Source organism: Grammomys surdaster, unplaced genomic scaffold, assembly GCF_004785775.1.
Source record: "Grammomys surdaster isolate TR1022 unplaced genomic scaffold, NIH_TR_1.0 125187, whole genome shotgun sequence".
In the NCBI taxonomy this organism is placed as follows: Eukaryota; Metazoa; Chordata; class Mammalia; order Rodentia; family Muridae; genus Grammomys; species Grammomys surdaster.
In genome coordinates, this window is record NW_021620078.1 from 70,062 (window position 1) to 83,754 (window position 13,693).

The 13,693-nt window shown below is 41.1% G+C and overlaps 1 protein-coding gene across 1 annotated transcript in view; it reads left to right on the forward strand.

The window, feature by feature from the left end:
• Klhl2 (kelch like family member 2) overlaps nt 1-13,436 on the forward strand; it is an 83,302-nt gene extending 69,866 nt beyond the window's left edge. Inside the window, exons 8-13 of the mRNA XM_028785348.1 lie at nt 382-579; nt 1,375-1,476; nt 3,471-3,599; nt 4,109-4,249; nt 10,237-10,380; nt 12,322-13,436. Of these exons, the coding sequence (XP_028641181.1) occupies nt 382-579; nt 1,375-1,476; nt 3,471-3,599; nt 4,109-4,249; nt 10,237-10,380; nt 12,322-12,350 (743 nt within the window). The 3' untranslated portion in view covers nt 12,351-13,436. The remainder of the gene's footprint in view (nt 1-381; nt 580-1,374; nt 1,477-3,470; nt 3,600-4,108; nt 4,250-10,236; nt 10,381-12,321) is intronic.
• Nucleotides 13,437-13,693: the final 257 nt, after the last annotated feature.

The following is a 13,693-nucleotide window of genomic DNA, read 5'->3' on the forward strand; positions in this document are numbered from 1 at the left end:
CCCCCCCCCCTTTCTCTCTCTCTCCCCTTCCCTCAGCAGTGCTACTCTTTTGTCATACTTGTTTTGTTTTTGAGGTGCAAGGCCAGGAGAGCGCCTTACCACCGAAAACTACCCCACTTGTTTTCAGGGACATTAAACTTATTAATCGTATCATACAGGAATCTGTGCAACAGTGGATTCCTAGTGCACACCCCATAATGCACTTCTGATTTTATGTTTCTTACCAATGAAGAGGAATTCTCAAGACTGATTCAGTATTTAAAACTCTGACGAGTTTTGTGTTCCAACAGACATTGTAGGCTTTCTTGATTGCAGCCTGCTTTGAGATCAGGGTAGCTCTTGGATGGCATATTCGTCCTGAATTGATTTCTTCCTTTGCAGGGATGGTCTATATGGCTGGGCTGGTCTTTGCTGTTGGTGGCTTCAATGGCTCACTGAGAGTCCGTACTGTAGATTCCTATGATCCTGTGAAAGACCAGTGGACCAGCGTGGCGAACATGCGAGACCGAAGAAGCACGCTGGGAGCAGCTGTGCTCAATGGGTTGTTGTATGCAGTCGGGGGCTTTGATGGCAGCACAGGTAACTTCCTCTCTCCTGAGCTGCTGTAATGGGTAATTGACATGGTAGCCACATTCATGGTAGACATTAGAGTAACATTAGCACATACTTCAGTGTTTTTAGCAGTTATTTTAGAGAAGTTTTAAAATGGTACCAGGAATTTCTTTAAAGGCCAGTGAGGTGAAATTTCCAAGCAGAAAGATTGTAAGTTTGAGGATAGCATTGGCTCCAGACTGAGAACTTGTCTCAAAACCTTAAATTCAAATTTTCTCTAAGAGATATGAGTGGAGACTGGATAGATGTGGTTAAGAGTGTTTGCTGCTCTTTGAAAGCACCAGAGTTTGATTTCTAGCCTCTAGGCGGAACAGATCACAACTCACTCCAACTCCAGCTCTGGGATACCCAGCACCCTCTTCTGGCCTGAAGAGGCACTGCACTTACATGCACAAAGCAATGCGCACACACATAAATAACTTTTATGTAGGGTCATAGAAACGCCTAAATAAAATATATATATATACTTATGGTTTCTGATGTATCAATATCCATCACTCTTCCATGTTTAAAAAGCTTATAAATGGCTACAGGCTGAGTAGAACCTAGTAGATGTAATCAGCATGTTCTCTCATGTTCTTCTAGTAGAGAAGCCACTCCTACCATGTAATCAGCAAGTTCTCTCATGTTCTTTTTTTTTTTAATTTTAGCCCCGTATAAAATGCCTGATGTTATTTCCTCTAGTGATAGATATAGATATAGATATATAAACAATGGTAACTTCTTGGAAAAGGAAATGAAGGGTATTCTCCTTTGTCACAGGTTTATCGTCTGTGGAAGCATACAACATAAAATCTAATGAGTGGTTTCATGTTGCTCCGATGAACACCAGGAGGAGCAGTGTGGGTGTTGGCGTCGTTGGAGGTAGGTCTGGCAGTTCCAACAGATGAACACTTACAGGTGCCCTGGGCTGCTGGGCTCCAGAGACTGCTTCATCTGTAATCCCAGAACTGGTTTATGAATGGACAGAGGAAAGGCAGAATTATTGTCTTTTTAAATGAGTTCATTTATATACAAACTGTATAAGTCAGCCCTTTCTACCTACTTCCTCCCGCCCGCCCTTTTTTCTTCCTCCTTTCCTCTTTGTGTGTGACTTTTATAAGACTGGCAACTATTTTTTTTTCTTTAATGTTAACTGGGAATTGAACTCAGACACTAGACAAGTGCTCTATTCCCTAAGTCGCACCCAGCCTTTTCACCTGTTCTTATGACAGCTGTTGTGAAAACAATTCAGGTCATTACACTTCCAGACTTTTGTTTCTGGAGGAGAGCCCTTAACACACAGGAGGCCCTTAACACCCAGGAGGCGGTTAATGGCTTAGTTAGTTTCTATCCCTTTGCTCACAGCTGAAGGAAAGCATTGTCTTATTTCTTCAATGTGATTTTTCCCCCTCAGTTTTATGTTTTTTTCCATTTCCTCCTCACTGTTAGTAAAATTCTGTATGCGTCTCCTTTCACACACAGCCGCCCCCCCCCACTCCTTTTTTAAAGACAGAGTGTTACTGTTGTAGCTCTGGCTGCCCTGGAACTCACTATGTAGACAAGGCTGCACTCAAACTCAAAGATCCTCCTGCCTTCTACCTCCAGAGTGCCAGGTTTAAAGGTGTGTGCCATCAGATCCAGCTTCCTATATACCTTGACAAGTAGTTCTTGAGGGGCCAGAGAGATGTCTTAGTGGTTAAGACCATACACTGTTCTTCCAGAGAACCCGAGTTAGATTCCCAGTGTCCGTGGTGGGCTGCCAATAGCTTCAGCCGTAGGGGCCTCCTCTGCCTTCTGTTGACATTCACATTCACAGATAGATATTAATAAACAGAAACCTTCTTAAAGTGACTTCCATAAGACATAATTGAAGTCTCATAAACGCTTTTCATTTGACTCAGACAATTCCATATGTCTCTATCACCACAAGTCATTGAAGAACATTTTTGTTACCAAATAAAACCATTCCTGGTTCCCTAGCTGTCCCCTCTCCTCCCCAGTCCCCAGTAACCACTACTCCCCGTCACCATGAATATTCTTAGACATTTTATGTGAGTTAAATCATATAGCATGTTTATGATGGCTTGTCTCATTTAGCATGTTGTTTTTAATGTCATTCGTGGTGTATATTACTACTTCATCCATGATGTACTGTTAGTACATCATAGCTTTTTCTCGTCAGATATGTCATTGCGTTCTGTATTACATTCTGCTACTGACTGTCTATATATATATATATATATATGTATATATATATATATATATATGAGTGGTTTGCCTTCATGTATGTTTTGTGTACCGTGTGCATGTATGTGTCCATGGATGCCAGAAGAGGGTGTCATATCCCCTAGAACCAAAGTTGGACACAGTTGTGAGCTGCCCTGTGGGTGCTAGGAATTGAACATGGGTCCTTTAGACAAGTAGACAGTGCTCTAACTGTTGGGCCATCTGTCTAGCCCCCTGCTACTGACTCTTGGTTTAACTCCCTTCCCCAACTGGTATTTCTGTTCCCTGAGATGTTGTTCATGAATCAGCTAGTGTTATCTAAAGTCACAGTGTACTGCTCCTGTACTGTCTGTCAGGTCACTGATGGAAGCAGAAGATGTGCAAAAAGCACATCTTTTGTTCCATGCTCCCTTTGTGATAGGATCTGATCATTCCACCTGCTAGCACTCGAGACTAACACATATCATGAAAATTAGAAATACTTTAAGGGGAAGCACCGCTACCACAGAGGAACATATACTAATACATTAGTATATAATAGGTTATAATAGTATATAATAGAAGATAATTAATTATAATAATCAGTACATAATAGTATGTAGTAGGAGACTAGGTTGTTCATTTGGCTTTTTCTGTGGTTCCACATCCAGGTTTGCTCTATGCTGTGGGGGGTTACGATGGAGCTTCTCGCCAGTGTCTTAGCACAGTAGAATGCTATAATGCTACCGCAAACGAGTGGACTTACATAGCAGAAATGAGCACCAGACGGAGCGGAGCAGGTAACTGGAAGCCCCGGCCAGCATCTGAGGTGGACTGACTGATGGACATGTGCATGTGGGGGTTGAAAATGTGTACTGCTTCCTGGTTCTATTGAGTAGGCTAAGCGGCAGTGAGAAGCCGCACTTTTGTACGTGTTCACAGACTAAAAGCTCCACTGCTATCCTTACCTAGTGTGGTTTTATCATTTGCTCAGTGAGGAAGATTTTTCATGGTCCTTCCTTTCCAATCGGACGCCTTTACAGACTGAATGCTTCGGAGAATTTTGTTTGTGAAAGGAGTTTCTTAAAAGGCTTGGCATCAGTCCCTTCCTCTTGACACTCTTCTCGTGTTAGGATAGGGCTTCTTACTGAGGTCTTGCCAGTCCACTCCCTTCCGTTTCTGCAGTGCTGAGCCTCCCTGTCAGCACCCTTTTAGTGAGAGTTAGAACTTAGGGTCTGCCTCCCAAGGCATCTCCAAAAGTTTCTTGCCTATCTTGCTCTACTATAATTTGCTTGGTTTTGTTTTCCAGGTGTTGGCGTGTTAAACAACTTATTATATGCTGTAGGAGGGCATGATGGTCCTTTAGTACGAAAAAGTGTTGAAGTATATGACCCCACCACAAACGCCTGGAGACAAGTTGCAGATATGAACATGTGCAGAAGAAATGCAGGTATCTCTTAAGCCCAAGATTATGCTGTCCATACTGCATTTAGCTGATGTTTTCCTAGTTTGACTGTGTGTTTCCGTTGTTTTTTGTTTGTTTGTTTCTGTTATTTATCTTGTTTCTTGATAGACTTTGAGCACTTCCATTTTAAAACTTTTTAAAGAAGCTTTAAAGTAAATACCTAGGGCTGGAGGGCAGCTCAGTGGCAGTGGTAGAAGGCTTGCTTCTCATGTATAAGACCTAGGGTTGGTCCCCAGCACCAACATAAGTTTTTATGAATTTAACAAACCAGATATGATGGCTTATGCCTGCAATCCTAGCATTTTGGGTGCTGAGGCAGGAAGATTTTAATGAGTTTGAAGCTACATAGAGGGTTCCAAGCCAGCCTGGGCTACAGAATAAAGAATCAGCCTCTATCTCAAAACAAGCACATATAAGAGTCTACTTGGTAGAATGCTTGTCGAGCATTTTTGAGGTCCAGGGTTCAATCAGTAGGGCCATATAAGTCAGGCATGGTGGTAAAGGCTTTTAATCTAAGCAGTCTATTTATGGAAGCGGAAGCAGGAAGATCAGAAGTTCAAGGTCATCTTTAGCTGTATGTGTCTCTGTGTGTGCACGTGTGAGAGAGATAGGTACTTTAGAGGCCATATAGTCTACCAGCATTTGGTAATGGTTTGTAGACTGATTGGCTGATGGTTGAACCCTGTTTATTTCGTGCTTGAATTCATTCACTTTTAAGTACTATACTGGCTTGTTTTGTGTGTTAACACAAGTTGGAGTCATCAGAGAGGAAGGAGCCTCAGTTGAGAAGTTGCTTCCATGAGATCCAGCTGTATGGCATTTTCTCAGTTACTGATCAGTGGGGGGAGGGCCCAGCCCATGGTGGGTGGGGCCACCCCTGGGCTGATGGTCCTGGGTTCTATAAGAAACCAGGCTGAGCAAGCCACGGGAAGCAAGCCAGTAAGTAGTATCTTCCATGGCCTGTGCATCAGCTCCTGCCTCCAGGTTTCTTCCCTGTTTGAGTTCCTGTCCTGACTTCCTCCAATGATGGATTGTGATCTGGAAGTGTTAAGCCTAATAAACCCTTTTCTCCCCAACTTGCTTTTTGGTCATGGTGTTTTCTCACAGCAATAGAAACCCTAAGACAAGTGCCTAACACATAGCTCATACTAGTGAGCTCAGTGAATTCTTAGTGAATTTACCCAATTGTAAATATCAACAGAAGGTAAAAGCTACTTGAGCCGGGTGTGATGGTGCACACCTGTGCCAGCACTGGGAGGTAGAGGCAAGAGGATCTTAGGTTCCAGTCAGTCTGGATTACATAACAATACATTTTATAAACAAAGCAAATTATTATCTGATACTGGAGGGAAGGTCTGAAGAGCTTGCTCTGATTTAATAGAGCTCAGGATTCATAGAGAAACCTGTAGTAACAACAAAAAAATAATTTTAAGAATACAGAGTTCTTCAAGGTCAGAGAACTGCAGTCACATTTCGAAAAAGGGTTTAACTGCAAGTGTGTTTCACAATGTGAATATCACATTGACACAATCCAAGATGTTATAGGCCAGTTACCACATATAGTCCCTTGATGCAATAAAAAACACAGTAGGCATAAATTGTATAGGGCTGCTGCCTGAGTTAACAGTACGCTGCTTTACAATAAATGTCTGTTTGATAAGTAGAAGGATATTCTTCAAAAGAACTAGAAAATACATACGACAAGTAGCAAGGTTATTTACCGTGAAGTGTCATGTGCCATTTGTAACCCTGCTTGCAGTGTTTTTACACAGAGACCAGTTCGACAGGTATGTTTACATCAGCATTGCCTGATACACTTGCCACAGTGTTAGGTTAGCTGTCCCAGGCTGCAGCATCACTGGACGATAGGAATTTTCCATCTCTGCTCTGCCCTCATGGATTCATGTCTTACAGTTAGGTGGTGTATGACTGTACTCAAGAGGTTCTTGGGAGAGAAATGCTAGCCTTCTCCTGCTGGTCCTTATAGTCTGAGTTCTTGGTGTTTCTCAATAGATGGGCTCCCTAAAAATGTTTTCTTGGTTTCTCTTTGTGACCAGAAGGGAACACGAAGTCCAGTACAGTAAGGCCTATGGGTAGCAGGGCAGAATTTATAATTAACTATTCAGCCGTGTACTTTACCCGATCAATTACATTTGGTAAGATATTAAAAGTCTTCCAGCGAGAGATAATCTAGAAGCATTGCAGGACCCACAAGTCTGGGCCTTTGGTAGAGAAAGGGCTTGATCAAGGGTGTAAGGACTCAGGATTAGAAATGTTGGGTAACCTTGATTCTGTTTCTGACCATCTGAAATGTGCATCTGATAAGCTCTGTACAGACTATCTTTACTTAATCTAGGATAAAGGCCTCATCCATGAACCAGAAGTTTAGATTAGCAACCAACTTTCAAACCATATTCAAAAGTTATCCCTAAGTACGGTAAACTATGATATCAAAATTGGATAAAAAATCTAGACACAGTCGCACACACCTGTAATCCCAGATCTGGGGAGACATCAGCAAACAGTCTTGCCTTAAAGGCTACTCTGACTGACACACAGGTTCTGGGCTAACCTAGACTACAGAGGGAGATATTGCTTAAATACCAACAAAAACAGAGTGGAGAAAAAAGTAAAATTGTGACATGGAGGGAGGTGGGAATTCCTGACTATGACTATAAGCAGCCTTGTAACATTTAGGGCACCTGTGATAGGTTCTCGATGAACGTTTGGTTACAATAAAGTAAACCAGACAGACTAGACCTGTCAAGTGCTTGAGCAAAGTCTGTCCTTTTGGCAGAGTGGTGTGTTCCCAGCTGCCTAAAGGACTGCTGTGACTCAGGACATTAGTATAATGTTAACTAACACTAGATTAATCTAACTAATTTCCATAACTTTGGAAAGGATAGTGGCTCAGTTCAGGTGGATGTGGAAACCAGCCTACTCCGCAGTGGGATGCCCTTGACCTCTGTGTCATAGCTCTGTGTAGGAGCTGAGCCTGCATAGTTGTGAACTCACTGGACCATCCAGGGCCTGTTTGGTTTTCCCACCATCGCCTGTCTGCCAGTGAGTCAGCATGGACTTGTGCTCAGATGTGGGCCTTTGGGAGCTGGTATGGAGGCTTCTGCTCTTAAGTACTCTAGTTGTTTGCAAACTGAGTTTGATTCTTGTAAAAGACTACAGTAGTAAAATAGTTGAGAGACTGAGCAAAAGAGAGAGAAGGTTTGCTCCATTTTAGTGTAGTTTTGAATATGCATTTTGAATAATTTTGAAAATTTCAGACATTTGTGTGTTTGAGACTGGGTCTTACTCCAGAGCAGGTTAACCTCCATTTGTTATTCTGCCGTCTACATGCTGGGAGTTAGGTGTGTGTGTGCTGCCATGCCCAGCTTAGTTAGGTTCTTCACTTAAAAAGAAGCCAGTTGACTTAACAAAAAGTTTGCTGTTTTGTGTGTGTGCATGTTTTGTCTGCATGTATGCCTATACACCTTTTGTATGTCTGGTACCTACAGGCATATGGTTCCCGGAACTGGAGTTACAGACTTGTTATGACAGCTCCCTTGTAGGTGTTGGGAATTGAACACCATGTCCCCTAGAAGAGCAGCCAGTGCTCTGAGCTGCTGAGCCATCTCTCCAGCCCTAAACAAAATGAAGTTGAATATAGTGTTTAGCTCCCAAATTTTCTTTTAAAAAAATCTATAGTGAATAGTTTTATGAATATTCAAATATATAGGTTCTTTGTGTTCCTCATTTTAAATAACTACCAGTAAGAGAAGATGAGGTAAACAGGGTTTTACATACATGGAAATGTATGCAGCCATTAAGATTATACAGATCAATATTATTTTGGAGAAATGTCCAATGTATAGTGTTTGTCATATTGGTGTCCACAAAATCCAAAACAACCCAAGCAGTCACAAGAGTCTAGCGAAGCAAGATCTTTATTTGAATTAGGCAGCAAGAACTGACCAGTCAGGGACAACAGCACAGACTCGGGAACTGACTGCGTCTTCCAACGTTCATCTTAGTAAATACCTAAGCAGATTACAGAAACTTACTATACTCCGGCTGCAAAATACACGCAGGAGCTGAACTACAACTCCAGAGCCGGGATGGTACAGAGTTTTTAAGCCCAAAAACCACAAACATTTGTGCCAAACTATAGTTACCTTTTCTCACTAATCAGGATTTAGGTATAGGGGACTTACTCAAGAACATTTCTTTGTGGTATACTTACCTTGTTCCCACTGATCGGGTTATTCAACTGTGATAGGGTCATCTGCCTTGCCTTCATGTCTCAACTTGCCAACTAGGATGTCAGTTACCCGTGTACATGTCTCTCTCTGCCAAGCAGGGTGTCAGTTACCCAGGAGGTCTCGGGAACTTAAACTTTATTCGACTCCTATTCAAAATGGAAGTTTTATTTAAAATGGCTTCAGTTTGGTTCCTTCTCACAGTCAGACTAAGTCATGACAGCTTATGGGGCAACCCTAGAACTCAGGACCAGGTTACGATGACTAAGTTCAGTCTGAGCTACAGAGTGAGTTTTGCCCATTTGGGCCACAGAGTGAGACCTTATCTCAAAAAGAAAGAAAGAGGAAACTGGGTGTGATGACACAGGCTTGTAATCCTGCTACTTACAAGGTGGAGGCAAGAGTCAGTAGTTACAATCACTTGGCTACATAGTAAATTCAAGGCAAAGTGAAATCCTGTCTCCAAAAAAATAAAATAAAGTTAGTATTCTCTGTTGGGGGTTAAAGGAAGTTTGTTAATCAGCAGAGCTCTGTATTTTACAAGTTACTCTAGAAGATTTTGAACTTTTACAAACAAAAAAAATTATCTTAGTAACTACCTGTTTGTTTGTTTAATAGGTAATATCTCCTTTTGTTTGTTTCATTTTGGTGTTTGTTTGTTTGTTTGCTCTAGACAGGGTTTCTCTGTGTAGCTCTGGCTGTCCTAAAACTTTGTGTATAGCAGGCTGGCCTCAAACTCACAGAGCTCCACCTGCTCCTGCCTCCTAAGTACTAGAATTAAAGGCATGTGCCGCCACTGTCAGGCCCCACCACCTCTTTAAAGACAGGGATTCAGTACACTGCCCAGGTTGGTTGCCCTTCAACTTAGCATCTTCCTGCCTGTGCCTGTGGAGGACTACAGCATCAGCCATTAAACCCAGCACATCATAATGTGGTCAGCCAGGCTCTGCTACTGAACTGCAACCCCAGCTCCCTTTAAAGGAAACAAGACAGCTTAACCATCCAGCCTAAAACTTGAAATTATAAGCAGTTTTTTTTTTAACCTTCCAGGCAACTGATCTACCACTGTGCAAGGTAGCTCCAGCCCTCATTTCAACCTTCTGTTAATAAATGTTTTCTTATAATTCCCTAAAAAGCTAATATAGAAAATATTACCACTTTGACCTATTCTTTCTCCTCTCTCCATCTTTCTCTTCTATTCTTCCTACCTTCCTTTTTTTTAAATGAAGGTAGAAATACTCTCTAACCTGTATATATGTACAGTTGTTGTGGTGACTGAGTGAATCAGTCATCTCTAAAGCAGCTACTGCAGTCATGGCACACAGTAGGAGCTTTGCACATGTGCTACTGTTTACAGAGGTCTTACATACCACCATCCCATCCTCTGCCTCTATTGAGGCCTGCTCCTCTAGCATGACTGTAGCCATTTTGTTTCCTGCCCACCAGTTATTTCATATTGTTGCTGTAATACGCCTGCCAGACATTGGTACAGAAAAATAACTTGGCTCAGAGCAGGGTCGTGCTGACCACATACCTTGTTGTGTTCTCTGTGCTATGGGGTTTGTTGATCTTAAGAAATTCCACAACTATAAGCTTCACTCAGGGCCCATCAAAATAAAGGTCAATATGAATTCTTGTGTCATCTGAACAAGCATGTGTGGGTCGAGTTGTACTCACCTTGAGGTTGTAAGTAATTGTTTTCTCTCTGCATAACTTTTTAAGGTGTCTGTGCAGTTAATGGCCTGTTGTATGTTGTTGGAGGAGATGACGGTTCCTGTAACTTGGCATCAGTAGAGTATTATAACCCCACCACAGATAAGTGGACAGTTGTGTCCTCTTGTATGAGCACGGGGAGAAGCTATGCAGGTAAGGCTACTCTGTTCTCTGTCTCCTGGCATACAGCTGCCATCAGTTTTCCTGTAAGAGGAGAATCATGTCGTATGCTTAAACAGTGTGCCTTGGATGTGTCTGTTCACATGAAGCACCGGCATTTTCATTGTGTAATACTTAAAATCCCTAGTCTACAGCTCAGATGTACTTAATAAAGTCTAATGACTAAATACCGCATATGATGGCGAGCCGTTCACTCTGCAGAAAGGCTTTAATTCCTTAACCAGAAAGTGTAGCTCAGGGGCTCACAAGAGGGCTCAGTGGGCAAAGGTCCTTGCCAGGCTTCGTGACCTGAGTTCAGTCTCTGGGACCTACATGATGAAAGGAGCAAAATCACTCCCAGGGGAGGTTTTCTTACCTCCACTGTGACACAGGCGCCTTCTTCACCCCATAAAAAGAACAAGTGTGACCAGCCTCATGCATTGCCCTTGACGCATAGAATGCCTTACTTTACTGTATCATTGGTTGAATTATGGGATTTCTTGCCCATTCTCTCAATAAGAGATATTGAGAAATTATAATAATCTTTAATATAATGTTGTCTTTAAGACTACATCTTATCAGCTGGGTGTGGTAGTACATACCTTTAATCCCAGTACTCAAGAGGCAGAGACAGGCAGATCTCTGTGAGTTCAAGACCAACCTGGTCTACAGAGAGTTCCAAGAGAGCCAGAGCTACACAGGGAATCCCTGTCTTGAAAAGCTAAAATCCAACACAAAAACAAACAATAAAACTTTATGTTTTATATGTTAACTAATTCTGATATTTTTTAAGTATTAGAATGTTAATACAGTTAATATAATATTGGGGGGAAAGTTAATTAATTATCATCACTGCTGTTTAGCCACCTTCCAAAATGACACTTCCAGAAAACTATATATAGCAGGATCACAGAATAAAATGATGTAGTGTTAGAAAAAATTTCAAACAACTTCATTGAGTCATAACTGACATGAAAGAACCACTGTTTATTTTAATGTATCTTTCTATTGATACTCATACATGCCCACAAGACGGTCACTATGACGTCCAAGATGAGGAACATGTCCTCCCTCCAGCATGTTTGCTGACCCATAAAGTATCAGGCGCATTTTTTTTGTTTTCCAACTAAAACAAATTCTCTCCAATAATAACTTCACAGGGAAAAAAAGTTCTAGGCCAGGTAGTCTGATGTAGAATTTATTCAGGCCTCAGTGGAACTTTCGCAGTTGTGTATGTTGAAATGGTGCTCGGGGCAGGAGAGATGGCTCATCCCAGCTGTGTGTGTTAAAATAGTAGCCCTAGTGGCAGGATCAAGAGTACTTACTGCCTTCATAGAGAACCTCCAGCTCCAGGACAACCAATAAACTCTTGCAAAATTGTAGGCACCTGTACACACATGTGCACAGACCCATACTCAGGCACACACATATACACAGAATTAAATGACAAAGATAAGGTTGTTTTGGTTGGTTGGTTTTTTGCTTTGCTTTGTTTAAGAAAAGGCTCTTTTTGTTGTGTTTTTTGGTTGTTGCTTTTTGGTTTTTTTGTTTGTTTGTTTTTTGAAGAGAAAGAAAACGGTGAAGGCTGGAAGATGGTGCAGCCATTGAGTGAGCTTGTTGGTCTTTTCGTGGGACCCAGGTTCTGTCCCCAGCAGTCATATTGTGGTTCACAGTTGTCTCTAACTCAGTACCCTGAAATCCATGCCCTTCCCTGACTTCTGAGTTCACTAGGCACACTTATGGTGCACAGACATACATGCAGTCAAAACAGTCACACATAAAATAAAACAATCTGAGTTTTAAAACATGGCACTGCTCGGTGGAGGAAAAGCACTCGGCCGCTGCCTATGGCTGTAGCGGTACAGAGTTCTGGATTTTCTCAAAGGCACAGAGTGTCACCTGTGACGTGTCTTATCTCTTGGTTCCTTCATGCAGGGGTCACAGTTATTGATAAACCGTTATGAGCCTGCAGGACATTTTCAGCGTATCATTCCATGAGAACCAGGTGTCAACAAGTATTTCTGAAGGACTGAGAGCCTAGCTTCCACCTGGAGCCACACTTTACGTCTCAGCAGAAGATGAGACTGTCTGCCTTCAGAGGCCTCGGATACTGAAGATTATTTTTGGTAGAAGCACTGTGTAGGCTTTCTCTGTGCCGAGCAGCAGCTGACTGACTTTACAAGAGACCTAGACTGAAGCCCCTCCACTGTGGTCTTCAGGCAACAGTCGCTTTCATAAAAACTAGTTCTTATCAGCCTCGAATGACTACCGATTATTTTGTGAAAGAGAATAAAGTTAACATGTGTTCTTGTAAAATTAAGTTTTATCTTTATTCTTTCTCTTAAAAAATCTTCTGGGAACAGAGAATCTTTGGGACAGATTAAAATCTATGTAAGTATACTGTTGAGGGGTGAAACTGTTTGCTTTTATAAATATCTTTGATTACATGACTATAATAAATTGTTGTGCATATAAATGTGTGTCTATATGCTTTCCTTTAAATATGTTTGAAAAGATGTTTGATTATCTATTTATAATTGGCACAGTACTTTGAATTATGCCAGTACTACATTGTAAAACAGAGTTGTATTTTTTGATATTTAACAATGCTTAACACTTTAAAACGCCACTTCTGAGGAATGAATGAACATGGCGTAACACACTTTAATATGTGTGATGCCAAACTTTTTTAAATAAAATATAAATTATGCTTATTTATTATTTTTCTTTAGTTGAATCTTGATCATGTTTTGGTGTGTGTTTTTAATTTTTTTTTTCTTAAAGTAACACTTTTGGCATGAACATACCTGCAGGTTTTTTGATGAATATAATGAATGTGTGGAATTCAACTGAGTTTGCATGGTCTTAAGAATTTTTTTGTGTGTATAAATTTAGCTGCTATTAACGGAAGAGAAAGCTTTCTGTGACTCATCATGTATATTGAGCAGATAGTTTTTCTGAGATCTTCGCTTAATCTCTTTAAAGATGACCAACATGTGTCTTTCTTGAATTATCTTTGAATAAAAGTTTGTATATTATTTGTTTCACAATCTCCTTGGTTTTACCAGTGTGACTTTTTGCCTGCTCCTTTTGCAGACCTTGGGTTCTTCAACTTCATAAATCAATACAGCTCTTTTTCATGTTTGGAACAAATCCGTATTTTAAATTTTTTGCTAAAGTAACTTATACACTAAATCTATTAAAGCAATAACCAATAACACTGGGAGTTGTTCTTGGGGAAAAAAGTTGATTTCATCCATCAAAGTAACAGATTGACTAAATTTAAACTTTTTTATATTTCCTTACT